This window comes from Falco peregrinus, chromosome 11 (assembly GCF_023634155.1).
Source record: "Falco peregrinus isolate bFalPer1 chromosome 11, bFalPer1.pri, whole genome shotgun sequence".
Taxonomy (NCBI): Eukaryota; Metazoa; Chordata; class Aves; order Falconiformes; family Falconidae; genus Falco; species Falco peregrinus.
This window is the reverse complement of record NC_073731.1, coordinates 5381492-5409415: the sequence shown is the minus strand read 5'-3', so window position 1 is coordinate 5409415 and position 27924 is coordinate 5381492. Positions and strand designations below refer to the sequence as shown.

At 43.4% G+C, this 27924-nt stretch overlaps 1 protein-coding gene across 2 annotated transcripts; it reads left to right on the top strand.

The window, feature by feature from the left end:
* The first annotated feature begins 37 nt into the window (after positions 1-37).
* On the top strand, positions 38-26076 carry HAO1 (hydroxyacid oxidase 1). Of its 2 annotated transcripts, XM_005238591.4 has the most exons (8): positions 41-233; positions 8104-8255; positions 16486-16741; positions 20182-20357; positions 21353-21444; positions 24668-24826; positions 25110-25179; positions 25557-26076. In XM_005238591.4, the coding sequence occupies exons 1-8, from the start codon at positions 97-99 to the stop codon at positions 25625-25627; spliced, it is 1113 nt and encodes a 370-aa protein (XP_005238648.1). In that variant the 5' UTR covers positions 41-96; the 3' UTR covers positions 25628-26076. The 2 variants fall into 2 exon arrangements, with proteins under 2 accessions (XP_027644237.1, XP_005238648.1); XM_027788436.2 differs by lacking the exon at positions 24668-24826 and having other exon boundaries at positions 38-233.
* Positions 26077-27924: the final 1848 nt, after the last annotated feature.

Sequence of the window (27924 nt, the reverse complement as noted above, 5' to 3'; positions counted from 1 at the left end):
TCCTGATGAGGTCCCATATTAATGATTTACAGACAGAAATACAGAGCTTAAAAGAGAGAGAAGTAGGAATGAACTAACCCTGTGACATCTGCAAACATGTCCGGAAAACCAGTTTGCGTTGCTGATTTTGAAGAGCATGCTAAAAAATTTCTCCCCAAGTCAGTGTATGATTATTACCGATCTGGAGCAGACGACCAGGAAACACTTGCAGATAATGTAGCAGCATTTTCAAGGTAGGAGGGTGATTTCAGGCTGGGGTGGGAGGTAGGGGGTGCAAATTCTGCTTTGTTAGTAGATGTGGTACAATATTAGATTTTTGTGTGTGAACAAAACTCAATTTTTCTGCAACTTCTTTTTAGCAAAAATACTCTCCAGTGACTGATTTTTAGAACAATTGTCATTCCTCTTTTGCTCTGCCACCTAACATTTTCTGTCAAAAAGCAGTCCCTAAAATCCATCAGCATCTTTTTAGCTTTGCCTGTGTTTTGTTCCTTTTGTTAACAAATTCTTTAGAGAGTCCTTCAGCGCCAATGTTTAATCAGCCAATGCAACTGTAAGTTCTACGTTTTGGGCTGTAACGCCAGCAAGCAGCTCTTGTGGTGAGGTTGTACCTTTTGGGTCCTGAGTCAGTTTTGCTTTTTGCTTGTTTTTTGCTAAACTGAGTTAGTCACGCAGCCTTCCCTGGTAAGTGCTTGTGCAGCCTTGCTAGACCAGAGCTGCGTAGCCTGGCGGAAAGGATTTGTGTATCCTGGCTCTGGAGCAAGCCGTGAAAGCTGGGGCTCTGTCCTGGGTGGCCAAGCTGTGCTCAGGGGGTTTCCAGCAGAAGGTCAGCACTTGAACAGGAGATATTGTAAATGATGGGACTACTATAAACCAGTTTTGACTTAGGCTGGCCCCCTGAACTGCTGTCAGAACTGGGACTTGGGTCACCCTTCGTCTCAGAAGTAAAAGGTCAGTGCAACGTAAGTCGCCGTTTGCTGTCAGGCTCGGTGGAAGAGTGTCAAAACTCGCATCAAGTCAGTTGGTCACCCATCCCCTGAATCTGCTGCTGTGCCCCCGGAGCGCTGGCCCAAGCACTGCGGAGGAAAGCGGGCAGCCAGGGGCTGTTCCCTTCAGCCCAGCTGAGCCAGTCGAGCTGCATAAACAGCTCTTGGCTGCTTTTGCCTTCTGGTGCTGCATTGGTGCAGACACTTACCCCCCCGCACTTGTCTTTGCTAATCTCTAAAGGCTTTCTCTTTAATCCCTCTCAGTCTAACAAACCAAAACAAAGTTTTTCCAATATATCTTTAGTCGTTTTTCATCCCTACTTTGCTGTTCTGTTGTAGACCAACAATCCTACTTACTGCTCCAGTGGCTTTTCCATTGGCTTAGAGTGATTCAGCTGGAAATCCCCCACAACTTGAAGGCTGTAGGAAACTCGGAGGTAATTCTTTTAGCGGGATCTCAAAGGGCACATTGCTGAGATCAGCGCAGAACCTTAATTTTAGGGCCACATTCAGAAAAACAATGTCTGGAGGAGAAAACTAACCTCCACTGTGACCTCTTAGCTCAATGCAGTAGCCTCTGACACAGGCTGGAAATCTTGTGCTTGGGGCTGCTCAACCACAAGCCGAAGGACTGCTCTGGCTCTGAGGAGTAAATAGGAGCAGCAGGGGGATGTAGTAGTGCTCACCTAATTTTTTTTTCTTTTTATTTTTTAATGCTTCCAGATGCTATGATGTTATTTGCCCTCATAAAGACAAAACAAGATGTTAAGGAAAGGACGCTCAAAGGAAGTGCTCGGAGGCAATAAACTGTAGAAGTAGTGAACCTTTTACTACTACCTGCTAGGGCTAATCATGATTAAGCAAAAGCTGGATCTAAACTGCCCAGAGCCAGGCTACCAAAAAGCTGGGTATGTCTGCTGGCTGTTTAGGTAGTAGCAGCGCTGGATGTTAGCGGTGGGGTAAGAGCTGCTCCGCTCTGAAGCGGTTTCCCACCGCAGGGGCGGATTCCTCTGGTGAGAAGCCCTCCTCGCATCGGGCTGGTCACCTGTGAGCTTCAGGCTCGCCTCATCTTTCCTGGCATCTTCTATCGTATTTTCAACAAGAGGCTCCAGCTTTAGCCATTCAAAACAGCAGAGCTTGTAGGCAAGCGGGAACTAAAGGAGACATTAATTAGTGGTCCCTTGAACAGCCTAAGACATCAAAAAAAATAAAAATTACATTCATCAGGTCCTTGATGCTGTGTTCTTGCTCCTCAGTAGTGCAGGTATAAAGGGGATGGAAGCTGTGTTTCTGTCTTTGCCCCACCCCCCACCCCAGCCCTTTGTATATTTGTCTTCAAGAAAACAAGATCTAATTTCTGTAGTAGCTTTAGGCCATTTAAATATCTTCCCCAAAGGTAGTTAATAAAATCTAAAAGACCTGACAGTGGGGTTTACTCTATTAAATCATCAAACAACTGAACTTGTTGGCAGCCGATGAGAGAGGTCACGGGGCTTTGCTTGTTACCTTCCCATTGCTCTACATCTGCAGCTCTTCCTGGGTGTGCACCAAAACACGGAGAAGCACGGTGATGTGCTGGTGGCCACCCTGCAGATCAGCGGGAGAGCTGGGGTCAGAGCCTGGAACCCAGCTCCCCTGGTGAGACACGTGGCCCCCTCCTTTCCGGTTGCTGCGGTGCCAGCGCAGCTTTTCCTGCGAGGATGGGCATAGCTGCTGCTGGGCGCTACCAGCTTTACCTGTGTGAAGTGGGAAGGGTGCCGGGTTGGAGCAGCGATAGAGCGATTTACAGCTTCGTGGACAAATGTGCTCTGTTACCTGTCCGTAACAAGAGATGATGGTAAAGGTGGTCAGAGTTACAAATAGCCTTATGTAGCACTAAAACCCGAAGTTCAGTAATTCTCAGCATCTCTGGTGCCTCCCTCTACCTGTCTATTTGCAAACTGAAATACTTCCATTAAGCAGTGCGCACTTGCTGCCTGCAGCCAGACGGACCTTATTCCTCTCTGCAACTCCGTGTAATGGGCTGTTGAACCTTTTTGGAAGCATGTTGAGCACGAGGATCCATGGGCTTGATGTCAATAGCTGCAGCAGTTCCCACTTTCTTCCGCTGAGGGACCAACACGTGGTGGTGGATTCCTGTTGCCTTAGCAGGTGGGATGCTGCTGCTAACAGTTTGTTAGACCGTGTTTGCAATGGCTTCCCAGCAACACATTGAGAAAAGGTAGAAACCTGGTGTAAAGACTTCAGAAGATTTTGGTTTATAAGACCTGTTCGACACAAGTGACTTAAAATACTATTATTTTTTTTCTTTGACGCCGTTGGAAGAAGTGTGGCCTGACTGTTAGGGTTGCAGGACTGGTTCTCACTGACTCTTGCGTAGTCCTTGTGTCTCTGAGCACGTTACTGTTTCTTCTCCCTGTTCCTGAGTCCAGCTTGTGGGTAAATATAAAGTAAGATGGACTTTAAACCCCCGAGCCACAAAGATCACAAAGTCAGATGACTTTACAAAAGAAACAAGTATGCTGAGCTTCATTTCCCATTGTTTTCCATTGTCAGAAGCTTAGTTGCAGGGTTCAGCCCGACTGAAAATGTTCAGTTTATTTAAATATTTATAGATATGTCTAATTGTTTCTGTTTAAATGGAAGAGAAGAAAGCACAAACCTGAATCAGAAGCATGAGTTGTTAGCCCATACTTTTGTGGTGCAAGATTACTCGGTGAGCAAGACTGCTGGGACAGACTGTATTTGGAGAGAAACCAGTGTTGCGTTTGTCTGTGAGCTCTTTATTTTTTGGCATGCAAATGGCTGCATTTATGGAGAAAGAAATGGATTATTATTAATCCCACAAATGAATGGCTGTGTCAATAGATGCTGCAATACCTTTAGAATGGCACATGCAATTTTTGAAGCAGCACAATCCATACCTATTAGATGAGAAAATGAACGCCCCGGCCTTCTGACAGCACAGGAGCTTGCAGTGCTCTGGGACCTGTGATCGGGTACCAGGGTATGAAAAGTGGCCAGAAGGCTGGTGCTTAAGATGAGGTTAATGCCAGGTACAGTAACTCTCCTCTATCTTCCAGTTCTTCTGGAACTGAGGGAAGACCTGGAGCTCAAATATCAACATCAGTGTGTTCCGGCTAAGGCCAGTTAATTTTTTTTAGTCATAGTTTTCAAATGAGACAGAAATAGCCCTGGTGTAAGTGAGGCATTAAGGTCAGAAAAGGTGATTTGGGATGTTAGAGCATACATTATTCCCTATGGCATCTGCATTCACCTCGCATTTGCTCTGTGTCCCAAAACATCGTGTATCCTTCCAGCACTGTGCCGTCTGGCGGTTAAAGTCACTCTCAAGTTGTCAAGGAAGCAAGGGGCCTGAGTGGGGAGCAGTTCTGTGACAAGGTCAGCATGCCTTCAGGTCAATGGCGTTCAAGAAATCAATCTGAAATCTCCCCTCTCGGCATGTTAATGAAGAGGGACATCTGTGTGTGTAGGAACAGGTTTCTGCTAATCTGCTGTGACATGTTCTGCAGCTGGCTCCCCGGCGGCCTTTGGAGATGGTGTGTTTTGTTGTCATATACAAGGAACAGCAGCTGCTTGTTGATTGGTGACAGCATCGACACATACCTTCTGCAAGAGTATTGTCATCTTGCAGCTAGGTACTAAGGGTGTTAAGATGACTGGGCACCTAAATAATTTAAATACTGGTTTAAAAAACAAGGCTGAGAATGTGATTGGGGTCAAACAAGCATGTGAAGTTGTAGGGGGGGGGAGAAAAGGGAAGGAATGCTTGTAATAGTAAGTTAGATTTCTGTGGTACCTTTCACCTCAGATTCACAGATTGCTGTGAAGAGCCACTGTGTGGATGGCAAGACACCCTGGGAGAGAAAATCCATTTTCCTCAAGCAAAAGCAGCTGTCGGTCAGCCTTGCGCAGCAGTAGCCCCTATCTCTTATGATGGGAAGTGGAGCTGTAGGGGAGATGAAGGCAGAAGGGGCTGGAATGGGAATGGAGACTGTGCCAGAGCAGTGCTCGGAAGGGAAACAAGAAGTGCTGCTTGAAAATGTGTTGTGGTTTGAAAACTTCATTTTTCACAGCTGAAAATGAGTGAGGAAAGCAGTGAGTGCTTCCCTCTTACCCAGCTGCAGGATAAGTTATGTTCTGAAACTTTTCAACGTGGAGGGAAAAGGAAAGCACAAGAAAATTACAGATTAGAACACTAATCCCCCCTCCTTCCCTTTCATCCTTCTTTCAAAACAGTGTTAGCTGAAGTTGCTTAAATCAGGAGTCACCTTCCCCACTGCGGCATCTCCCCCCATCCAGCTGGGAAGAAAGATGCACTTGCGACTGCTGATTGCAGCGCATGAGTGTGGACATGGCTGGAAAAAAAAATGTGGGTGATGAGATGATGAGCGGAAAAAAAAAAAACCCAAAAAACCCAAACCCAACCCATTTTTTTGTACAAAATATCCAGGAAACATTTTCACTCAAGGACTTGGAGGAAGCAGGTGGTGGGTGGCAGCCTAATGAACGTGTGCTCTGGTTACTGGGAAATCCTGCTGTGGGGTGTCGCTTGCCTGCCACTGGTAAGGGCATTCCCCGGCGGCTTGTCCAGAAAATGCCTTGCTTCAGATGTCCAGCAAACTCAGGGTTGAAAACACCCGTGTTTGCAAAGCAAGACAGAGTTTTATTTAAAGAGTATAGTACTAAGGTAACAATCCCTTTTGGCATTTTTTTGGGGGGACCCAGTAAATACTTGGTTATGAGCGTTGGCTTGATGTTGGTTGGGAGGGTGTGACCTTACAAAGTGGGATGGAAAGAGAAGCCACAGAGGACGTTGGAAGAGACATTTATGTTTAAAGCCAGGGGCTAATGAGTGTGAGGACCCCTAAAAGCTCATGGATGGAGTAATTTGATGGTACGTGAAGGTGAGTGGGAAGGATGCTGTTTATTGCTGCTTGAAACAGCATCATTTCTCTTGCACATGCTGTTGGGAGGATTTATATTTTTTTTGCTCTGTTTCTTTTCCCAGCTAAAGGCACTACACAAGTGTTGGTACTTCAGGAGTGACCCTCAGGTGCTTTCAGATGACAGTGGTTTGCACCAGATAAAAACCTGACATATTTGGGACAGCAAATAAACTGGGAGGCTGGGGAAGGGGGAGATACTTCACATCTTTATGTTTCTGAATTTGATTATAAACATGAACAAGGTTATTAAAGGATTTTTGTTTTCTTTAAATTTGCTGCAAAAAGATGTGTCAGAACTGGGAGAAAGCCTTTGGAATGAGGATTAGGAAGAAAAGGGGAGGAAAAAAAAATGTTTTCTTTGTCCCACCCTTTGCCCATCCTCCCCTGAAAAATAACAAACAGATACAATAGCATGAAAGCAAGTCTGAGAAGACATATTTGCAGTGTATGTCTTGGCACTGAATAACACAGCTGACTCCCACAGCTACACATCTCCTTCCAAGCATCATAACTGTCTCCTCCTTGGGGTGCGCTTCCTGGAGAGCTGGCATGGCCCCGTGCTCTAGGGCTTCAGAAATTTGGGTCTTGTCCTTGCTCTGTCCCAGGCTGCTTCTGGAAGTTTCTTTTGATCCTTCTATAAATTGAAGAGATTGTGTCTTTTATTATTATCATTATTTAACTTGTCAGTTTAATGTGCAAGCTCAAGCTAAACCACTACTCACTGCTGGAGCAGTCTCAGGGCAACAGTGGCTCTGGTTGCTGTCTCCAGGGCATTCTAGTGCTGAGCAGGCATCAGGTTCCCCAAGACTAGAGCTTAAGCTTTTAATTATTTTCGATAATCAACATTCGATAGCTGCCAGCGTCCTTTCGGGGGGAGGGATGCTTCGGTGAGAGGCTGGCGGTGCCCTGCTACCGCTCGGCACCCACCTCTGCGGAGCGGCGGCGCCGGCTGCTGCGTCCCCTCTTGTGGCTGGGGGTAGCGGCGCCGGTTCCAGCCCGGAGGCCGGGAAGCCGCCCGGTTCCAGCGGCATCCCCAGGAATGCAGCCCTTGTAATGAAGGTTTGGATACTGCAGCGTTACTGCAGGGATCGGGGTGCTGTTGTGGGGGGGACAGAAGATAAACCTCACCGCCCAGCCTGACTGCACTAAACCGGAGTTTCAGAGGAAGCGTGGGCTCGATCGCTCTGTGTTGGAGTCGGCTTCCATTTGTACCCAGGCTGAAGCCCCCAGCGGAGACCAGTGCCCGGCTCTGGGCCGATGTGGCTTCTGGCAGACACGCTGGAGGCCCAGCGAGCTTGGGAGTGGTTCGGCAGACGCTGGACCGCGTCATTCCAGGACTAGGTTGTAATTTGCCCTACTGCGACAGCAGTTGTGCTGCTCCGTCTTTTCCTGCACTAAATGACAGTGGCTGGGTTTGGTCTTTTCCTGGAAGTCTGGAGTCCCTGCGGTATGATGGGCTGTCCCTGGGGCCACAGCTGTAGTCTCAGGGACTAAGTGTGGTGCAGCGGCCGGTGAGTGCTGGGGACCGGACCTCTGAGCCAAGCGACTGTCTTTGTGCCAGCAAAGATGCGGTGCAGGGGGGTTCTGCCGCCCCCCCCCCGAGCTGAGGAAGGCCAGGGCAGCCATCCTGCCTGCCCGCTTCTCAGGTGGCAGCTCGTTTCTCTGTAGGCTTGCTGCAGAGCCCTGTAGCACAGGGGCAGGGAGGGCTAAGCTTGCCGGTGAGGCTGGTTTTAGCCAAAACTCCCATGTCTTTTGGCTCCCTAGTCCATAGAAGGAATAGCTGGGGGGGTGGGGGTGGGTGATGACTTCTGTTCCTGCACACCCTCTGTTCTGCCCCAAGGCTTTTGGGGAGTCTGAGACTCGCCATGAACCTTATTATTTTGCAGCTCTGGTCTTTTCTTTCAGATGGTAGTAGCCAATAATGTTCAAAGGCTCTTTGTCTCTTTGCACCTTCCATGGACTTTGGTTCCTCCTGGGTTTGTGGGTCTTGCTGAAGCTCTGGGTCACGTGATGAGGTTCTTGCTCTAGTCCCAAAACAGCTTTCACAGTGTTTCTCCTCACAGCAGGAAAATCTGGTCTTGCCCATTAGTAACTGTAAATAACCCCAACAACGCAGACTTTTTATTCTTTGTTTGTCTCTGTGTCAGATGGAAGCTGTACCCTCGGGTGCTCAGGGATGTGTCAGTAATGGACGTGTCAACCTCAGTCTTGGGGCAGAAAATCAGCATGCCGGTCTGTGTGGGAGCAACTGCTATGCAACGCATGGCTCACACCGACGGGGAGACAGCTACTGCAAAAGGTAAACCACGCAAAGTCCTCCCCACGGTGAGTTAGAGAGGAACAGAGTAGTACTGTGCCTGCTGGGTGTGAAACCCGGCTTGGTTTCCTGCTCCTGGTGCTGTGGCCAGGATGGGTTTGAGTTGCTGCTCAGAGTAATTTGGTTTATTTTTGGTTTTGTTTGTCTGTTTTCCTTTGCATGTTTTGTGTGTGGGCTCTCCCTTGCTATGAGACAGGGATGAGGAATGCAGTATGAAAGAGAGGAACCATTTGTAACAAATACAAAATTGAAAACGACATCTATCTGTACAGCTTTCTATACATCCTATAAATATAACTCCATATATTGTCACAGCAACGTTCTTCCTGTTACAGAACTGCTTCTAGAAACTCAAAAGCCTTTGCTTGTCCAGGAAAAATGCTTTGAAGAGAGGTCTTTGAGAGCGTCCCAGGGAGTCAGTGAGCTAAGGGCCCCCCTGGGCTAGATGCTGCACAAAGATGTTGCCAGTGTGGAGGCTGCAGCCTAAACGGCTGCAAGGAATGAGAGGTTAACCAGAATTCAGATGTGAAACTGTTTCCTACTCCTTTAACCCAAGCTGCAGAATGACACAAAATCTGAGAAAGAGGCCATGTGGTGCACCTATTCCACACAAAGATCATCAGGCTACGCATTTCAGTGCTCCAGCACTGAATGAAAAAGGATACAAAACCCAAATAGGCAATACTAAAAAAAATTAAAAAATAAAAAAAATAAAAACCATCCTGTGCGTGAGTGAGCTATTAATCTAACAGTGTTTCCATGACCAATGCAGCAAATGCCAGTGTCAAGTGAGTCTAATTATCGGCCCTGCAGTGGGAGCTGATCTCAACTATCATTACAAAGCCACGTCCCTACAGTGTGCACCGTGGTGGGCTGCAGCACAGATCCAGCAGCAATCGGTACAAGCAGATTTCTCCAATTTTATAGTTCGTTTGGGGATAGGTTTTTCCCTTTCCCGAGAGATTTATTAGGAAGTCCGAACTTGATGCCTATTGCATTTGCCGGTGCTTCCACAAGATGGAGCTCGAATACCTTGAATTGGTTCGCGGAGTCTGGCGGGCGCCTTGGCACTGTCCTGTCTGACAGCTCTCCTGGATTATTTCTGGCCCGGGTTATGCTGGGAGGAGACTCTGAAGCGTTATAGTGTTAACTGCAAACATAGTAACGCTATGTTAAGAGTGAGATTCAAAACACAGGAAATTCAGGACGGTCCTTAGCAAAAATTCCCACTGATGCTACAGCCCGGCCACATTTTAAGGCATAAATTTATAATGGCACGTGAAGTTGAGTGGTACAACTAGACTGACTACCAGAGCTGGGTTGTGGTAGAGAATTTTGGAATTTCCTGATTTTTGTGCGCTTACATTTCAAAACTTTCACATACATTCATTGCATTTAACATTCTTGGGTTTTCAGGCTGCGGGAGCTTGGTGTACTGGCAACGGCACTGGCAGCGGTTTGAATGTGCAGTCAAACATACCCATTGGAGCTGGCAAATTTTTCATCACTTGCAAAAGACAGCGTCATTAAAATCACACCCCCTGTATTGCTGTAGCATTTCTTGTAGGGGAAAAAAAAACCCAAACAAACCAGCTTTGGTTTTGTGATCTGCGAGAGGTAGAGAGGGGTATTCAGTGCCAAGCTTTTGGTTTGACCTTATATAAAATGACAGGGATTAACTTGAAAGTACATATTTGGCTTAAAAGTTCTTTTAAACTTGAGATATTCAGGATCAGGGGGTTTTGCCACATCCAGCTTCTTTTAAACTCTGTGACACTTCTGCGATATAGGCGAGCAGATTGTTGGTTGCTTTAAATCACCTTTTGCTTCAGCTGCACCGATTTACACAGGCTAAGAAAGTCTGATCCGCAGTCTCGTGGCTTTTGCAAAGCATGGTGTACCTTGTAAGCTTGGGTTCTGGCTGAGGCGTGTAGGAAGCGATGTATATGGTAGTGCCTCTGCTGTTGAGACAATCCTTGAAAAGCACAGTGGGCGGAATCCTGCCCCTTCCCAGCCAGGGAAGCAGGTGAGCATGTGTGTGCCCGGGCACTGCTCGGCGGGTGCGGCATGTCTGCCCGGTTGGGGTTAAACCCCAAGAGATAATCTTGGGTTTGCACCATCCTTACCTGCAGAGTGCTGGTGCAGGCAGCAATAACAGCTCCTTCCCCCAACTTTTTGTGTTGTGAGATCTGACACCTGATCCTGCCAAGGAATTCCCTTAAGCAATGGTGCGTTTTGCTTTGAACTGCTCTGCTATTCCTGCAGGTTTGCCCACACGTTGCAATGTAAATGTTCTCCTTAGGGACAAGGGCATGTCATGGTGTCTCTCACTGCGTAAAACTCCCTGTCCTCGCCACTCCTCCCTTTGGGGCTTGTCAGGGGTTTGGGAGCTGCTGCTCCTCAAGGGATGCTCTCCTGCAGAGGCCAAGCTCCTTGGAGAAGACCGTGCACCTTACCCAGAATAGGGCAAAGTCTGGCAGCTTGCTTTAAACACACCTTCACTCAATTCTGTTTCATTAGTAAAGGACCTTCTTTTGGAAAAATGTTCAACTGTAATTTTAAAAGTTGCCAGTGACAAGCCATCCAACACAACGTAAGTTATTCCAAAGGTTAAGTAAGTCCACTAATCAGAATAAACTGTAATCATGATCAAGACTTGTAGAGCTTCAAATCCAAATGTTTGATTTACTTATAGTTCTGTTAGGAAGAATGTAAGGGAAATAATAATAATAAAAAAAATCCATATAGTCTGTGATAAGGCTGCTCCTTAGGGTTTCTTTTACATGTCTAAATGGACCTGGAGTCCTTGCTTATAGGGAAAGATCTTTTGTCCTTGAAACAATTTCACAGACCTTGGCAGCTGTCCTAGTTTTTCCAGGTCTTTCTGCAAGAGTATTCCCTAGCATTTTAGCTGTAGTTCATCAGTGCATGTGGCAATTTTCCAAATAATGGATTTTCTGTTTGGTAGAAACTGAAAAATTGGGAGGAAAATTGTTTTGGGATAACTGAAATGTTTAATTTGATCCAAAACACAATGTTTTATTTCATTTTCCTACTAGCTAATGCTTTTAGCCATAGTTCTGTTTTGAAATAAAAGTGTTAGCTCAGAAGAAAACATTTCCATTCTGAAAATATCAACACATGACATTTTGACTTAGGTGAATTTTTCTTGTCCTTCCTGCTCCAATTTCAACTCTTTCAGTAAAAACATTTGCCAAATTTGATGAATAATCTTAGCCACCATTAAAGAGCAAAGAGCTGTTCTCTAAATATTTCTCAATGGAACTCTGCTGATTCTACTTTTTTTTCTTTGCTTGTCCATCAGAAGATTCACTGTCCCTCCACACAGATATTTGCCATCCCAACTTCATGCAGCGCTTGCAGACTAGTGTGATCCCTGTGTTGTCTTCAGCCAGCACTCCCCGCAAATGTGATAGTACACATGTTCCTGTAAATAGGACACACTTTCAAGTACACTGAAACAAAATCCTGTGCACCATCCAGCTGCTTAGCAAGAACTAGCAATTTTTTAAAACCTTAATTGATTATAAACAGATATGTAGCATTATTTTACCAAGATTTCTGTTCTGTTTATATGGCTGCTAATTACATAATGCTCCCTTGCTGACCAGTTGCCTTCTATTCTTGTGGTTTAGCCCAGAAGCAGTATTGCAATACCTGACTTCTCTCTGACTTGCTGAAAATCAGGCTGAACAGCCTGACTGTTTTCTTGGCCAGATCTTTTGAAGACTTTGAATGATGGTTGCCTGGATCTGATGTTTTTACGTTTACCATCTGCTCTTAAACAACTTCCTGAGCTACCTCTGACATCAGAAGGGTTTCACCATCACCTGTGATGTGACTGCACCATTTGCTTTGCCAAACAGAGAATAGGAATACTGACTGAAAAGCTTCCCCCCCCCCCATTTTAGTTGAGTTACTGGTAGCTCTATCGTTTCCACTAGAGAGGGAGCAAAACACCTTTGTCCCTTTGGCTTTTAACAGACTTCTACCGTACTTTTGGTTTGCTTTGATGCTGCTGAGCATCTGAATTTAGGTTCCTTGTGCTCATCAGAGATACTGGTGGCTGTGAGCTCTTGCTTTTTGTGTTCAGCCACAGTGAAAATAGCAGGACTTTGTACCCATCTTTCACCTGTTACCTATGTGGTGTTCCAAAAAAAAAAAAAAAAAAAAAGTTAATTTTGAGGTATAGATACTCCAGGGTCATTGAAAGGACAACATTCACATAGAAAGATATGGACTGGACTGACCTGGCCCTGACTTCCCCCAAGAGACTGGCATGGCCAGGGGATTTTCTGATGCAAGTGTACGCAGGCAGTCTGGTGTGATAGCCCTCCTAGACCAATGAGGTTCATTTTGGCCCTGCATATCTTTCCCTGCTGCCTCCAGCTTTCCTGCATAGCTGACAAAAAGCATTGTGTCAACAAAATAATCATAGGCACAACTTGCACGCCATGTTTTGTAAGGGGCAAGTGAGGTAAGGCTGGGCAGGGGATTTCTCAGCCAAGTGCGTTTCATCAGAGAGCAATATTAAGTACTTTAAACAACTCTGTTTCTTAGGAGATGCAGCTCCAAGAACATAGCTACTTCTCTTGAGAAATACCACCGTGCCAAAAGGACATTGCATTGATCCCAAGTAATGTCCTTTGGCCCCTAACTTGGGGACGGTGGATTCACTGGTGGATTCAGGAAAAAACGACCGCAGTGGGGCAGATTAGCTGCCATGCTTCAGAGATGCCCCTGAAAGGGAAAGGATGGGGTTTTGCACAGCTACAGAAAAACAGCAAGTTCCTATTCCCATGCAAGATAATCCTGACAAAACAGGCGAGCTTAAACTGGGCTTTTCTCCAGTGTCCTCCCCTGAAGTGGGTTGCCTCTGGGTTGCCCACAGGGACAAACTCCATACCCTTTCCAAACCACTTAATGAAATGATGTCCCATCAGAGCGGGGAAGGAGGCTGAGGTTTCAGGATAAAAAAAGGGCTAGAAAAAGCATTATTGCTCTGTTCCTCTGTGGACTTCCCAAGTGGGTCCTGTGCCATGGTCGGCCTTGATTTGTTGCTATGTAAAATACTTCAACTGAGTTGCCCAAGAATGAGGAAATCCCCATTTTACCAAGGTTTATGTTCCCTTGTGAGAAGGTATGTCCTTGCTCGTGGCTTCCCTGAGCTCTAAGTACAAGCAGGTAGCAGCGGAGCTGAGAAACCTGCACTAGCTCAAGGCAGCCGTGGAGAAAGGCTGTGAAGCTCCCCTTTCCTAGGGACCCGGCCATATCCCAATTCTAGTTACATTTGGCCCTGAAACAAGGTGGAGTAAAAATAACTCAAAAGCTTTATTGTCCTGATGTTGAAAATTTCCCTGGCCTCCTGTGTGTGGCTAATGCTATGCTCTCTGTGCTGTCATTGACCTCAATGGGAGCCCGCAGTGTGTACAAAGGTAAACGTATGCTTTGGGCAATGCTTGGCATTAAAAGAAGACCTGGGGTGGAGGGAAGGCTAAAAGCAATCTGAAATGGCATGAGGAAAGGCTGGTTTACAAAAATCTGATGTTTAAACTCTGGCAAATGTCACATATTGCTGCAAGAGCATCCCTCGGGAATATGGACCTAGTAGTACTGAATTGTAATAACAGAGGTATTTGCAGCACCCCACAACTGACCTGTAAAATACAGTTGGAGGAAATTAATTGCTTCTGTTTTCTTCAACTACAGCTAAATGTGCAAGAAGTGGGGGTATATTTTTGCCAAAACCTGATGTGAGGTAGGAAAACAAACAAACAAAAACCACCTTGGCAATACTTCAGGACTATGTATATGTTTTTGAAAGTTTAGAAAATTGTCAAAATAAACTTGAACATTATAAAGATAAAGCACAGATCAACCAAAACTGGAATGTGGAATCTCTAAAACTTTGAAAACTTCTGTGTGTATGAACTTTGAATTTGACTATGTAGATCCAAAATATGCATGTTGAGCTGGTGCTTTACCAGAGAGTCGTTAACTTTACAGGACAGACGAGGGGAATTTTGTGAGTATGCTTTCATGAAAATGCCATAACCCAGTTTGGGATGGTTGAACTCCGATTGAACCAAACTGCTTAAATCTAATCTTAAATGAGAAAATAATGGTTTTATCTTTATTGTTACATATGCAGATGAGTTGAAAGGATACGGTGGTATATTGTGTTTTAAATCTTCTGTTCACCGAATATATTTTATTGTGAAGTTTCTGTTTTAATTTTTGCTTTTGCATCTATTCTTGTGTCCACAGGGCTGTGGAGGTAGATTTGAGAATAAAATTAAGAATGGAAACAAATGGATACCTAAAGGCAGATTGAACCATAACATTTACTTTTCCCCCTTACCTGATCTGAGGATTTCGCAGTTGCTGGGTTAGCAACTCTTCCTGTCATTCATGAACGCGTATTTGACAGAGCAACAGGAATGCAGAGCCCTTGTTTCTCAGCATCACTTAATAGGCTTGATTGGGCAAATCACTTATTATGGGATTTGTGATAATCCACCACAGCTGATTTTAACAGGACTTTAGCATTCAGTATGCATGGGTTCTTCAGAAGAAACTCACTTCTAGGTACTTAATTTGTGAGAGGGAACTATTTTCAGTAATTTTAAGGGGAGGAATGAAATTACTACAATCTAGAGTTTTGGGTCATTGCTACTGTATTTCTAATGATTGAAAACTGCCTGGTGGCCCTGGGAGGGCGTAACCAATTTGTTTGAATAAGCTGTTCATAAGTTTCCACTCTAAGAATCTTGTAATTCTTATTTAATAAAATGTTGTCATAAAGACCACTTCTTAATTCCTCAATGGGCTGGAGATGATGTTTTGAAACAGAGGTCCATTTACATTAAAAATATGCATACTGCGGTAGACCAAGAAAAATAAGGCTTTATATAATATTTTTGAGCCTTACAGTGTGTTTTCCTTTATTTTACATTAAGTGACAGATTACTCCAAAAAGAGTAAGTGATAGATTCATAAAAATAAAACTGTATGAGGTTAGCTGGGTTGGAAATCGCGCCTGGGGAGGCAGCCAGCACAGAGCCTCTGGGTGCTTGACCCCTTCCAGGAATGTTCGATGACATTTAACCTTGGGATTGCCCACACCTCAGGAGCCGTTTCACTCCACAGTTTCTCAAAGGTAAAGGAGGAGAGGCCACGACACGTTGGGCATGAGCACCCATGCCTTTGGCCTCAGCAGAGACTTTGTAGACCTGCTCATTTTTGTACTTACTTTGGGGTATTCTGGGTGGGGACTGCCGCTTGGGGCATGTTTCTGCCACTTCCAGTGAGTTCAGAACTTCTGGTCCCTGTTGGCAGCAGCGTCAAACTTTACGTGTGGGGTCACACAATGGACGTGGGGTTCCTCTCCTTCAGGTGATGGGACAGCAAAAGCGTTGAAGCTAAGAACAGTGGAGATCCCCCCTCGAGTCTTTAAATGAGGTTGTCTGCTGGACTGTGTCCTTCTGTTTTATTATGCCCTGAAATGCCCTGTAGGGATGACAACAGGTATTTACTAGAAGAGCACTTCAAGGAACACGGGTTTAATGCTAGTGAAAATTTGGGGATGGGAGCAAGCAGCCAAAATGCCGTATCAGAATACTCAAGGGAGTGTGCACGGCAGTGGTGAGGAGGACTGAAAGGCGATGTTGAGAACGACAGATCTGAAACACTGATCTGCAGCAATATGGCAGTGTTCAGAAAGCTGGAAGTCTTAAATTATTTTTTATTATTATTTTAGATCATTTAAAATTGTGCATGTGTGTGTGTTTCCTTAAATGTATGTGCCAAAATTTCTGACAAGTGGTAGCCAGACACCAGGGGCTTACAAACAGGCTCCCCAGGATAAAGAATCATTAATATGGGTTAGGCTTAGTTTGGTTATAATATTATTTCCACTATTGGAGCAGGGATCATCCCAAAGAGCGCACAGAGAGCAGTCACCAGAAATTTGCCTATAAACACAGAGAATAAGCCAGAGAGTGCTCCCAGCAGCCCACCGCTGTTGGTGACTGCTATAAATGGAACATTCCCTGGAAGGCTGAAAAATATGTTGTCACCGAGGAAAGGCAGTGTGAAATTACATGCACCGACATGCTCTGGTGAGCCATGTGCTCCTGTTTAGAGAAGCCTCTGTTTTGGATAATCTCAAATATAACTTTTGTTCCTCCAGCCTGCCAGGCAACGGGGACAGGGATGATGCTGAGCTCCTGGGCCACCTCTTCCATTGAAGAAGTGGCTGAAGCGGCTCCAGCTGGCCTTCACTGGCTGCAGCTTTATGTGTACAAGGACCGGGAGGTTACCAAATCCCTCGTGAAGCGTGCAGAGAGAGCAGGCTACAAAGGGATCTTTGTGACAGTGGACACGCCGTTCCTCGGCAGGCGCTTTGACGATGTGCGCAACAAGTTCCAGCTTCCTCCCCACCTCAGGTAGATGCTCTCTGGTGGGATGTGGGACGGGCATGTGGCAGTACCATGGTCACTATCAGGTGCTGTGTGAGAAACTTCTCTGGCACAAGGAATTTCTTCCATTTCTTCCAGGTGCTAAATGCTGCACTAGGTGGTAACACTGGGGAACCGAGCACATACCTTGCTTGGGCTTGGGCTATAATCTGCTTTGAGTCAAAATTAAGCTTTCTTGGCTGTTTTTGAACATGAGGCTGCAGACTGACAAAGTTGGAGAGATGGGACATTTCTTTGTACATCAGTCAATATATATTTGGACATTTTCAAAACTCAGCTGCACGCAGCCCTGTGCAACCTGCTTTATCTTTGAACCTGGATCCAGCTGCAGAGCTGGCTTTGCTCTGAATGGAGGCCTGGATTAAGTGGACCAAAAGTCCCTTCCAACTGATGTAATGGTCCCTTCTATCCGATGTTATCCCATGACACCACGCTGGGTCCCAGGGTCATGTTGCTACTGAGCACAAAGCCCCTTTCCAAGCAACTTCAACTCTTCTTTTACTCAAATACAGAAAGTATTTCTCAGTATCAGTCTTTCTAAATTCTCCATGAGGGCAATTTCTACCCTAGCATGTGTTTTGGAACATTTTCTGTATTTCAGAGAAATTTGTGGCCTCAAAGTTGACTTCAGCACTAATTCTAGTTCCTCTCTACTGAAGGGCCTATGCAGCATTTAATTTCAAGAGCGTTACCCAGCGGTGGTGTCAGGGTGCTGATTTCACTAGCCTTTTGCAAATATAAATTGGTAGACTGTAGAGACCACCCTGATAAACATATGCTGAAATGCTGTCACAGTGTTATCAGCCAAGGTCTGGATGGAAGAGTGTTTAGTGGAAGGGATATCCAGGACCTGGGTTTGTAATTGGAGCTAAAAATCTTGAGATGCTTGCAGGTAGGTCTTGATAGTGACCGCAGTTTGCCATGGCATATGTTAAGGTTACTGTGTTTGCTCCTATTCAGAGCTTGCAAATGAACACAAAAATGGAGGGGTGGTGGGAAGGATAGCTGAACATAGTTTGAAGCTGATTAACTTTGATTTTAGTTCTGGGTAAAAGCTAGTTTTAATATTATCAATGGATCTGAAATGTTCTTCCTATGTGTCCTGACTGCAATGTTATACTTTATACATATCATATGTAACATACAAGGCAAGAAATATCCTGAGGTCTTCCTTCTTTTTCGTAATGCTCAAACTGAAGGTAAGCCATGGGACTCTGCAATGAATCTCATTCTTCACCTCGCAGGCAAAAAAACCTCCAGAGCTTGAGATGTTGGATCTCCCCCATACACTTGTACTTGAAGCTAATAGATGATATGATGAAGGTTGACAGAGCGGCCTTAACTCTGCCAATGATTTCTGTGTTAAAGTACAATCTTATGAGGAAAGCAGCGAAAACCAAAAAATCCCTGACACATTTAACATTAAAATGTGGTACACTGGTATGCACTATGTGGCCTGTATAGTAATCCTGCTACAGATCTGTGATTGACAAAATTTGATCGAGACATGCTGTTATTTTGAAAAAAAAAAATATATCTTTAAATAGCTTTTTTTTTAGTGGCAGTATTGTTTTAAGGCCTGGGGTTAAAGAGTCTTTGAATGTGCGTCAAATAACCCAAAAATATTTGAGTGAAGTGATGGAGCATTTCTGAAACACTTTGACCCCACCTGACCAAACTGTAACAAAGTTTTAAGTGAACCATGTGAAATAATATGAAGCTGGAGTAATCTTTAAAGGTTCAAATTAATCACTTTGGATTTCACAATGACATTTAGACAGTGTTTTGTTGCAAAGTTGGTGGTGAAACTCTCCTAGCATGGGGCTCTACTCAGTTAAGTGATAACTTTTTCTTGGCTTCAGGTTTTCAACAAAGTTTCAAAGCAACAACAAGGTGCCATTGTGCTCCGAAATGTATATAAGGCAACATTCATTCAAGTGTTGATCTGCATTTTACAGGCCAAGAAAAACAACAGTTATTTATATAATCTTATCCATGGTTCTGTTTTTCTCTGGGTACCCCACCCTCCACAAACCAACAGCTGAAAAGCTGGATCTTGCTGAGAGTCTGCTCCTTTCCCATTTTCTTTTGGGCTTGGAGCTGAACAGAAAAACCATGTGAAATGCTGCTTGTTGCAGGCATGAAATCAGCAGTGAAACTAGCCAGTTTCCATGCAAAAACCCCTGTGCATTTCCCAAAATGTGGAATATGAGTATAAAATACTGCAGTGTGGAACGAGACACTTTCCAAAGAACAGAGTTATTGGCCTCGTGTGGGACATGGGTGTCCTTGGCGGTGCTGGTGTTGCTGATGGTGGTTTAATGCTTGAGAGCACTCGGGACTACTTCAGCTTTCTAGTACAAGCACAGCCTGAATTTCTTTTATTTGCCCTCCTTTCCCCTTCTTCTGCTTTGTCTGGTAAGTTTGTGAACTCTCTGGTGCAGGGGCTGTCACTTACCATTCAGTTCCTAGAACCAGTGAGATTGATTTGGTGCTAAAGAGTAAATAATAGCTAACGTTTTCATATGAACTTTGTTTCCACCCCCTACATTTTATAATGAAACATACAAAAAAGACACAAGGTTAACTGGCTGGATGTTGGTCTTGTTGGACAGATGAAAACTCTGAATTCTTTGCAAGGCTTCATGCAGATCTGTCTAGTTCATGTAGTCTAACAAAATCTCCCTTCCTCCCTCTTCCTTGCCACCTACCTTATCCCCTATTCCTCCAGTAGCTGAATCCCCTGAATTTGAAAAAAACGAAAACCAAAACCAAATTTGCTGCATGAAAGCTAAGGGGATTATTGCTTATAAGTAGAGGTGCCTCTCTTGAATTCAGTGGCTCCTGGGTTATGTCAAGCAAAATGATGTTCTCTTCTTACATCTTAGCCTGTACCACTCAAGGGTCTGAATGCCCTACGGCCTCTGGTGCATTTATCCTCACAGTGCTCCTGGCAGATACTGTTTTATTTTTAAAATTTCTATTTTATGTTGAGAAACTGAGGCAAAAGGAGTGGCTAAGTGTCATGGCCAAAGTCACATGAGAGGTCTATGGGATGACAGATTCTTGAGTCCAAATCAGTGCTCTGACTGCTGGGTTTTTCTCCTGATTTTGGATTTGATGCTGAACCTTTAGATTTTGGACTTTATCCTATATTTTTTCTGAAAGAACTTGTACTGTTGCCTTGGGTCAGGGAAACTTGCACCAATGTTATCAAGTGCTTTGCTAGCCAAAGGTTACAGCTTACTAAGGACTGTGATCTGACATGCTGGGGTAGGCTTTTTTGCTCCTGCGCTGCAGTACAGCAACATTTTAACATAGGTATATAGAATGCTGGCATTAGGGGCTGATTCATGGCTCCAATGGATCTTTCTCAGACTATTTTTCTGTGTCTTTTGTTGTTTTAGATTAAAAAACTTTTCAAGCAGCGACCTGGCATTCTCCTCAGGGAAAGACTTCGGAGAAAATAGTGGACTGGCTGTGTACGTAGCCGAGGCGATTGATGCAAGTGTCAACTGGAAGGACATCAAATGGCTTCGAGGGCTGACCTCACTGCCCATCGTTTTGAAAGGAATCCTCAGAGGTGTGTAGCTCTGCTGTTTACCACGGGGGAGGCGAGGCATCCCTCTTGCATAGGCACCAGCAAAGGAAAAGTGCTTGTGCTGAGGAAATTTCTGTAGAATCGCATAGAATTGCATTACTTTTTAATGGCAAGCATCTGCTTTGCTGATACAGAATATGATGGGATGCATGTTCATATTTCTGTGATGTGTTAAGTCGGGAAGATTTGCCAAAGCAGACCCAAGCAATCAGAAGGAAAAAACATTCTCTCCCTCGTGTGTGGTTAGGAACCCAGGAACGAAGGCATTTGCAGAAGCAGTTGCTTAAATAAAGTCCTGGAGCTGCCAGATGGCTTGTATAGCTTTGCTACATGGTGTGTCTACCTTGATGTTCAGTAGGTAGGGACCAGAGCCACTGGTCACTAAACTGGGAAGTTGGTGAGCTGGCACCGCATCAGTTATATCTGAAATCAGATACAGCCAGGAAGATTGAACTTGCTCTGTTCATTGTGCCTGTAAACTCTGATCCGAGTTGTATATAACTTAAAGGAAAGCTGGATTTCCATTTTGTCAAAAGAGCACTGAGCACAGTGGAGCACTTTCATTTAAGTATGGATTGTTATTGTAAACATGCCAGTAATTTTGGCTTGGAGAAAATCATTCAGCATAAATAATTTCTTAGTGATGAGCTCCAGAACATGGTAGAGAAAGTGAAGGCTAGCAATGGAAGTGGCTGCTAATCCAGACTGATAAAATCTGCTTCAATATTTCAAATTACTTTTCTGGTCTTATTGCTTAAAGACAAAACTTTTTACTGTTCGGACGTGGGGCTTTGGAAGGATTAAGCTCTAAGGTAACTTTGCATTAGCTGGCAATGTTTGGGTTTTTTGTTGTTTTTTTTTGTTGTTGTTTGTATGTTTGGGTTTTTTAAATGATGACAAGGTTTCCCTCATCATGGTGTCAATAAGCTCCCAGTTATGGAAGGGCATATCTTGTTTTGTTTTGTTTTGTTTTCTAGCTGATGATGCTAAAGAAGCTGTAAGGATTGGGGTAAATGGTATCCTGGTGTCGAATCATGGAGCACGACAGCTTGATGGGGTCCCTGCAACTGTAAGTACTGGTGCTGATATGCCTGGTTTTCTCTGCCTTTTAGCTTCTTGTTTGCTTTCTCTGAACACATGCTAGCTGGAGAAAAAATCTGTAAATATGTGTTATCCCATTATCAGCAATCTCTCTCTGCTTCTCCATGTAAGTCACATCATAGTCTTAGACACAACCTCCCCTTGGTCAAATCAAACAAGAAACACAGGAGGGCTTACGAGTGGCTGTTTCTTCAGTCTACCTGGGCACCTTGTCCTTGGCTGCAGCATCCTGCATGGAAATTCAGAAGAGCTGTTTCAGATAGAGTATTATTGTCAGTTAAATTATTAGAAGTAGGAAAGTCTTTAAGTAATTTTTTCCAGTCTTCTCTTTTACTTCCTCCTTCTCATCCTTTTTTGAAAACCCCTTGTTGCCGTTTGCAGCACACTGAAGGTTGTACTAGAGTTGTTTTTCCTTTTTAATATTCTTCAGAGGCTTCTGAAAAATTACAGAGCTACAGAACAGCTAAAGGCAGCATGAAACTCTCCCTTTTTCTCCTTTCAAACATATTCACCTTTGGAAAAGGTACAGACTGGTTAAATTACAGTTTTTTCCTTTTTCCTTTTCCTTGTCGTGCTACCCTGTGCCTTTTCCAAAGGTGAAAGGGATTTGAGAAGTTCTCAACTGGCAAAAAAGAAACAAGTAAGGGAAAATGAAAAAGTGTGTGTTCAGGCTGAAGGAAAACCCCCAAAATTCCAGTCATCACTCATCTTGCTTCATTTGGTGTGGGAAAGCTGCACAAGTAAAAAGAGAATGAAAGGGAGGAGAATCAAAGCCCATTTGTGACTGTTTCAGTATTTCTAATGTGTCCTTGACAAAAACCCTCCTGTTTTCCATGATGGTTCTTTGAAGGGAGAGAGGTAAGCCCCTTTTTCACTGCAGCACATTTTGCACATGAAGGCTTGTATGTTTGGCTCTGCTGTCCACTGGCATGCCCTGCTCCACTCCCCTGGAGGACTTCTCTCTGTTCTACTCCAGGGCAGCTGTGGATTTCCCCAGCTGATTTCCTTCACCCACTGATTTTCAGAGGTCTTCACTTGCACCCAGTGATCACCTGGTTGTGTTGGCTGGTTCTTTGCTAGCCAAGCCCTGTGTTGAAAAGCCAAATGCCAGCACAAATGGTTTTCGAAATGGTTAATGAAGTTGAGGCATTGTCCTCTGAATCGAGGCATTATCCTCTGAGATGCTTTTGCCTGACTGTCTCCAGGTACTCCTGGGGACTGGTAAAAAAAAAGACCTCCTGATGCCAGGATTTCTCCAGTTTCCAGAGGGAGACTGAGGGTTTTTTTTTTTTTTCAAATGTGATTTTGTGTTCCTGGAGAGTGTGCAGCTATTCAGTTTTAGACACCTGAAGGGAAACTGAATTTTCAGAGTGTGGGTGCCTAATACTTCTGAAATGAATTGTTGTTCTTTAACTTCTGTCCTTTTTATCTTCTTGTCACCTTTTAAGAATGTCTTCCCCAGTTTCACTAAGAATATTTTAAAATCTTGGCCAAGCCTGTGTGTGAAGTAATCCAACAGGAAGAATGTATGAGGATATTAAAAACGTAATTTTGAGGAATAAGAAAGCTCAAGAAATATTAATTAATTTTTAGCCAGCTGCAGTAGAACAGAAATTACACTTGCCAAGTACTTGTTTTGAGTTATTCCTTTGCAACACCACAGTGCAGTGGAGAAGGCACTAGTAAAGCTAATGTGTTCACTGGATTTCATTGTACAAACAACTACATTTCACAGTTCAGTTTTCATAATCTAAATATCTGTATCAGATCATGCAAAATGTTTCAGTTTTAGAGACATAATAATTTGTTTTAATTTCATGGTTTTTTAGAACGTGAGCTGAACCCAAGCTGGTTAATATTTCTAGTGTTTAGTTACACATTGAAGAAACCCGAGTTTTAATTATGGTTTGCATCATGCTTTAGTTATTATAGCACTTTAATGTTGGTACAGTTTGTCAGGATGTAGAAAGTGGTCTCTGTATATGGAAATAGATCCAAAATGTGTTTGGCAAAAGAGCAAAACCAAAGGGAGGGGAAAACTCACAGCAAGTGCCAAACTTCAAGAAAATTTTAATCCAAATCTAAAAACAAACTGCACTTTCAAGTTGTTTCCTCCTCCCCATGTCCTAGTCATTTTTAATCCATTAGAAAGGAAATGAATTACATCCGTATTTGAAACACAGGAATTTTGTGTGCCTTTTGTCTTACTACCACACTGTTTCCACTCTCTTTAGTACTTCCCTTCCAGTTTTGTGTATTTCCTGATTTTCATGAATAGGAACTATTTAGCCATTATAGGAACTGTTGCCCTGTAATTAATGCTTGAGGCTTGCATGGTGGAGCTTGAATGAGCTTCAGGAGGCTCATCTCTTCATTGGGACCTCTTAAATGATGTGGACATGTTACTGAACTCCATGGTTAGTTACTTGTAACTTGAGAACAGTAAAAACCCTTTCCCCCCTTACCTTTACCACTGGTGTAGGGGATATAGTACAGCTCAGTGAAAGTAACATACATGTGCATCAAAAGAAAGCATTTCCCACCATGCTCAAAACTCAGAGGAAAGCTAATTTTTTCTCATATGAAGAAGCTTCCTCTAGAATTATTCCTGTAATCAAGATGCATTTTCAAAAGGAAAAATATAGCCATACAATTTTTTCAGCCATCTCCAAGTTCCTTGGGGCACATGTTTCTCTTATTCGATGTCTATAGGTACAATGTTTACCTCTAGGCTTCTGGATGCTAGTTTGGCCTTAGTATAACTGAATAATAAATTTAAACTAGAAAGAGAAGATTACTTAATTTCATCCCCAAACTAGTGAACACTGGAAGTTTGTTGGGTAATATCAAGGAAAGGCTGCCTCTGTGCTTGCTGTTTCTGCTGTTCCTTAGAAGTATCTGATATTGGCTTGTGTTGGATGCATGTCATGGGATCAGATGGCCATTCTGTGTGACCTTGCTGCTTCTCCTTTTATTTATGTGACTCTCTAAATAAATTTGACCTTTGTATATATCTGCTAACATGCTAAGTCACTGCTGGTTTTCAATACAAAGCTGTGTTATTTGTGTATGCAGTTAGGCATGCAATTGTTCATTTAGCTTCCTTAAAGCTTGGATCCTGTATGTAAGAACCCATTAAAAAAAAACATTACAGAAGCTGACCAGATGTATTCCTGGTTTCACTCTTTTAGATTGATGTCTTGCCTGAAATCGTTGAGGCTGTGGAGGGGAAGGTGGAGGTTTTCCTAGATGGTGGTGTAAGAAAAGGCACAGACATTCTCAAAGCACTAGCTCTTGGTGCCAAAGCCGTATTCATTGGAAGACCTCTTATCTGGGGCTTGGTTTATCAAGTAAGTCAGAAAAAGCTCAAATTTATATTTTTAGAAAACTAGGCTCCCTGTTTAGGCTTAGTGTATGCACATGTGTGTATATGTGTGCACATAGGAGGGTGTATGTGTGATGGTATCTGAGTGTGACTCTGTATATCCAGACCATCTAATTTAAATTTTGCTGACAAGTATGCAGGAGTTACGGTTGTGCATAAAACTTCGTTGGCACATGTATACATGTCTGTATCTACACACATGAGCTATATGTACACATACCAGTACATATTGTCTCCTAATCTCCTAGGGTGAAGAAGGAGCAAAAGAAGTTCTCCAGATGCTCAAGGAAGAGTTTCGCCTGGCAATGGCACTGACAGGTGAGACATCAGTGTTTCCTCTCAATAATCACATTTTTCTCATAGCTTTCATTTGCCCTGGGCAAGATGCTACAGGAACTTATGGAAGGGAGATGGAAATATTTTCAGTATCAGATTAGGCTGTGGAGAAATGGGAAAAGGACTTGTTATCCCTGTCTTATAGATGGGGAACAGAGTAGAATAAATAAAACCAATAAATATTTTTTTTTTCACAAGGAGAGAAATAAATCCATAGAAAAGTAGTGGCAAATCCTCCATCACTAAGGGGTGGATTACATCTGACAGAATGTACATTTCTAAGGGACAGAAAAAGAAAAGGCTTAGTAGAGTGGGATAGAAAAGGAGGGTTTTCAACTGACATGTAACTTCTCCTCCAGGATGCCAGAGAGTAGAAGAAATTGGCAGGACACTGATACGAAGACATCAAGTATTGTTTTCCAAGATTTAGGTCTGAAGACTATTGCCTCGTGTGTTGCCTGTTGTAAAGTGTGCTACCAGGCAAAAATCAACTGCGTTCACTCTTTGGGCCTCATCCTGCATTCCTGACTGGGAAGGGGTGGTCTGCAGGAGATCACTTGTTTGAAGAAAGTACTTGAAGCAAATTTTACAGGTGTTTCTGTATTCTCCTAGGCTCTTAAGGAAAGCTGCTCTACTGGGAGGTGTGATTAAAGATGAGCCTTTAGAAAAGACCAACATAGTAACTTCAAGGTGTTTTGCAACAAATGCTATTGTTAACTTACACTATTAGAAGTAACTTAGCTGTTGAAATGAAACTATAGACACAACTGTTTTGATAGCAATCAGCTATCAAAATACAGAAATTTAAAAAGTAAAAGATGCTTCTCCCTCACTGTTTAGATAAACTTGTGCTGAGATTAAATCTTGCTTTCTCATGAACGTAGTGTCATTTCCCTAGTGACTGTGTGCTATTACTTTATAAGCATGTGGTCTTGTAGCATGTAGGCTGTAGGAGCTCAGAGAACTCTGTTGTAAAGAACTGAACAGCAAAACAAACTTGGGGAAATTCTGCTGTTCAAGTGACACCAACCGCTTTGCAATCAGAGAACTGTTAAGTACGTGCATCAGGTACAGGTCACATTCTTGGCTGCTGCAAATCCTTGTAGCCCTATTGCCTTCACCAAACTGTGCCAGCTGCACCCAGTTGCAGCTGAGTCACATTTTCCACCTGGATTCATTTGCTGACAGTGGCAAGTGAAGGCTGATGCTACCTGGGAGTCTGTAGGATATGCAGCCATCTGCAAAAGAGAAACTTGAATAATTGAGGTATTAACCCGTGACTTGGGAAGATCCTAGTGGCTCTATTCACTTCCCATGAACACCCTTCAGCCAGATAAATCAGTGTTATTTACTCTGCTTGTGTTGAGAATACAGAGACATACAGGATCTGCTCCCCTATTCTCTGAACAATCCAAATATCCACTGAATTCAGGAGAAATTTTGCAACTGTTAATAATGAAGGAATAGCTTCATACTACAAAGTGAGCAGGCAGAGGAGGTAAGACTCTACTAACCTGATCTTGGTAGAATTAAGGGTGGCCTCTTCATCTGTCTCTTCTGTTGCAGGTATAACATATGTTACTGGGCACGAGGAGAGGCTGCTGAAGAAAGGTTTTGAAAACTTTGTTGTAGATATTTAGTGTTCATTTTTAAGGAGGATTTAAAAAAAAGAAAAAAAGCCTTGATTTCATTGTTCCACTGTCACTGACATCACTGGGTCCACCATTTGTTTCCCATCAGTGTCAGAAGGACTTATGCATTCTGACTCTCCTTTTTTGCTCTGTTTGAAATATCCCTTACTGAGCTTTAGAGGCAGCTTTGTAATGAAATGATGGAATATTACAATGTGAACTAAAGCTGGGGCTGGAACTCAAAATGGGGAGAAAACCCAAAAGGCCACATGCTTGCCCTTCAGTTGTAAAATCTGTACTCTTATTTACTGCAGAATGTAGTGTGTTGTGTGAGGGTTGCATAGCAACAAAATAAAGTTTATCTGTGTAAGGAAATATGAATGTTTCTCAGAGCACAGAGAAGCATAATTTCTGCTGTTTACTGCACTTATCATATCTGTTGCAATGTGGACTGTGTCAGATGTCAATTACAGACTAACTTCAGAAAGACTGTTTATTTTAGATAATATAAATGTTACTTAAAAGATAGGGGCATAATATCTTATGTTTACATGTTTAAGATCTATTTCTAAAGTTTAGAAGATGCAGTTTCCTGTCTTTGCCCCAACCAGATCCAAGGAAAATTCTGTAACTCTGTGGTCCAGGATAAATTCTGAGGGTGAGGAAACTGGTTTCATTACTTGTGTGTAATTAACTATTTCTAGCTCCTCTGGGATAATGGCTTTACATTGGTTTTTCCTGCTTATTATCTGGGAATTGTCTGACTGCCTTCCAGTTCAATCCTAGTAACTGATGTGCATCAAAAACCAAAATCGGAGCCAAACACTGAAAGGCTGTGAGATGGCGTTAACAGAAATGAAATCAATTTGTTTGGTAGATTTCTGTTTTTTTAAATATTCCACAACAAAAATAATTTCCCTTGATATTGAGACAACCAAACAACAACTACTGCAAATTATTAAAAAAAAAGGTAGGTATTTTGTTTGAATTTTGGTTTCAGGTTAGGAAGCAGAAAGACTGACTGCCCTCGACAGTTTTAAAAGCTGAACAATGTCCAGGCTAAGAAAAAGAATCTACCTCACAGTTGCTTCCCCTG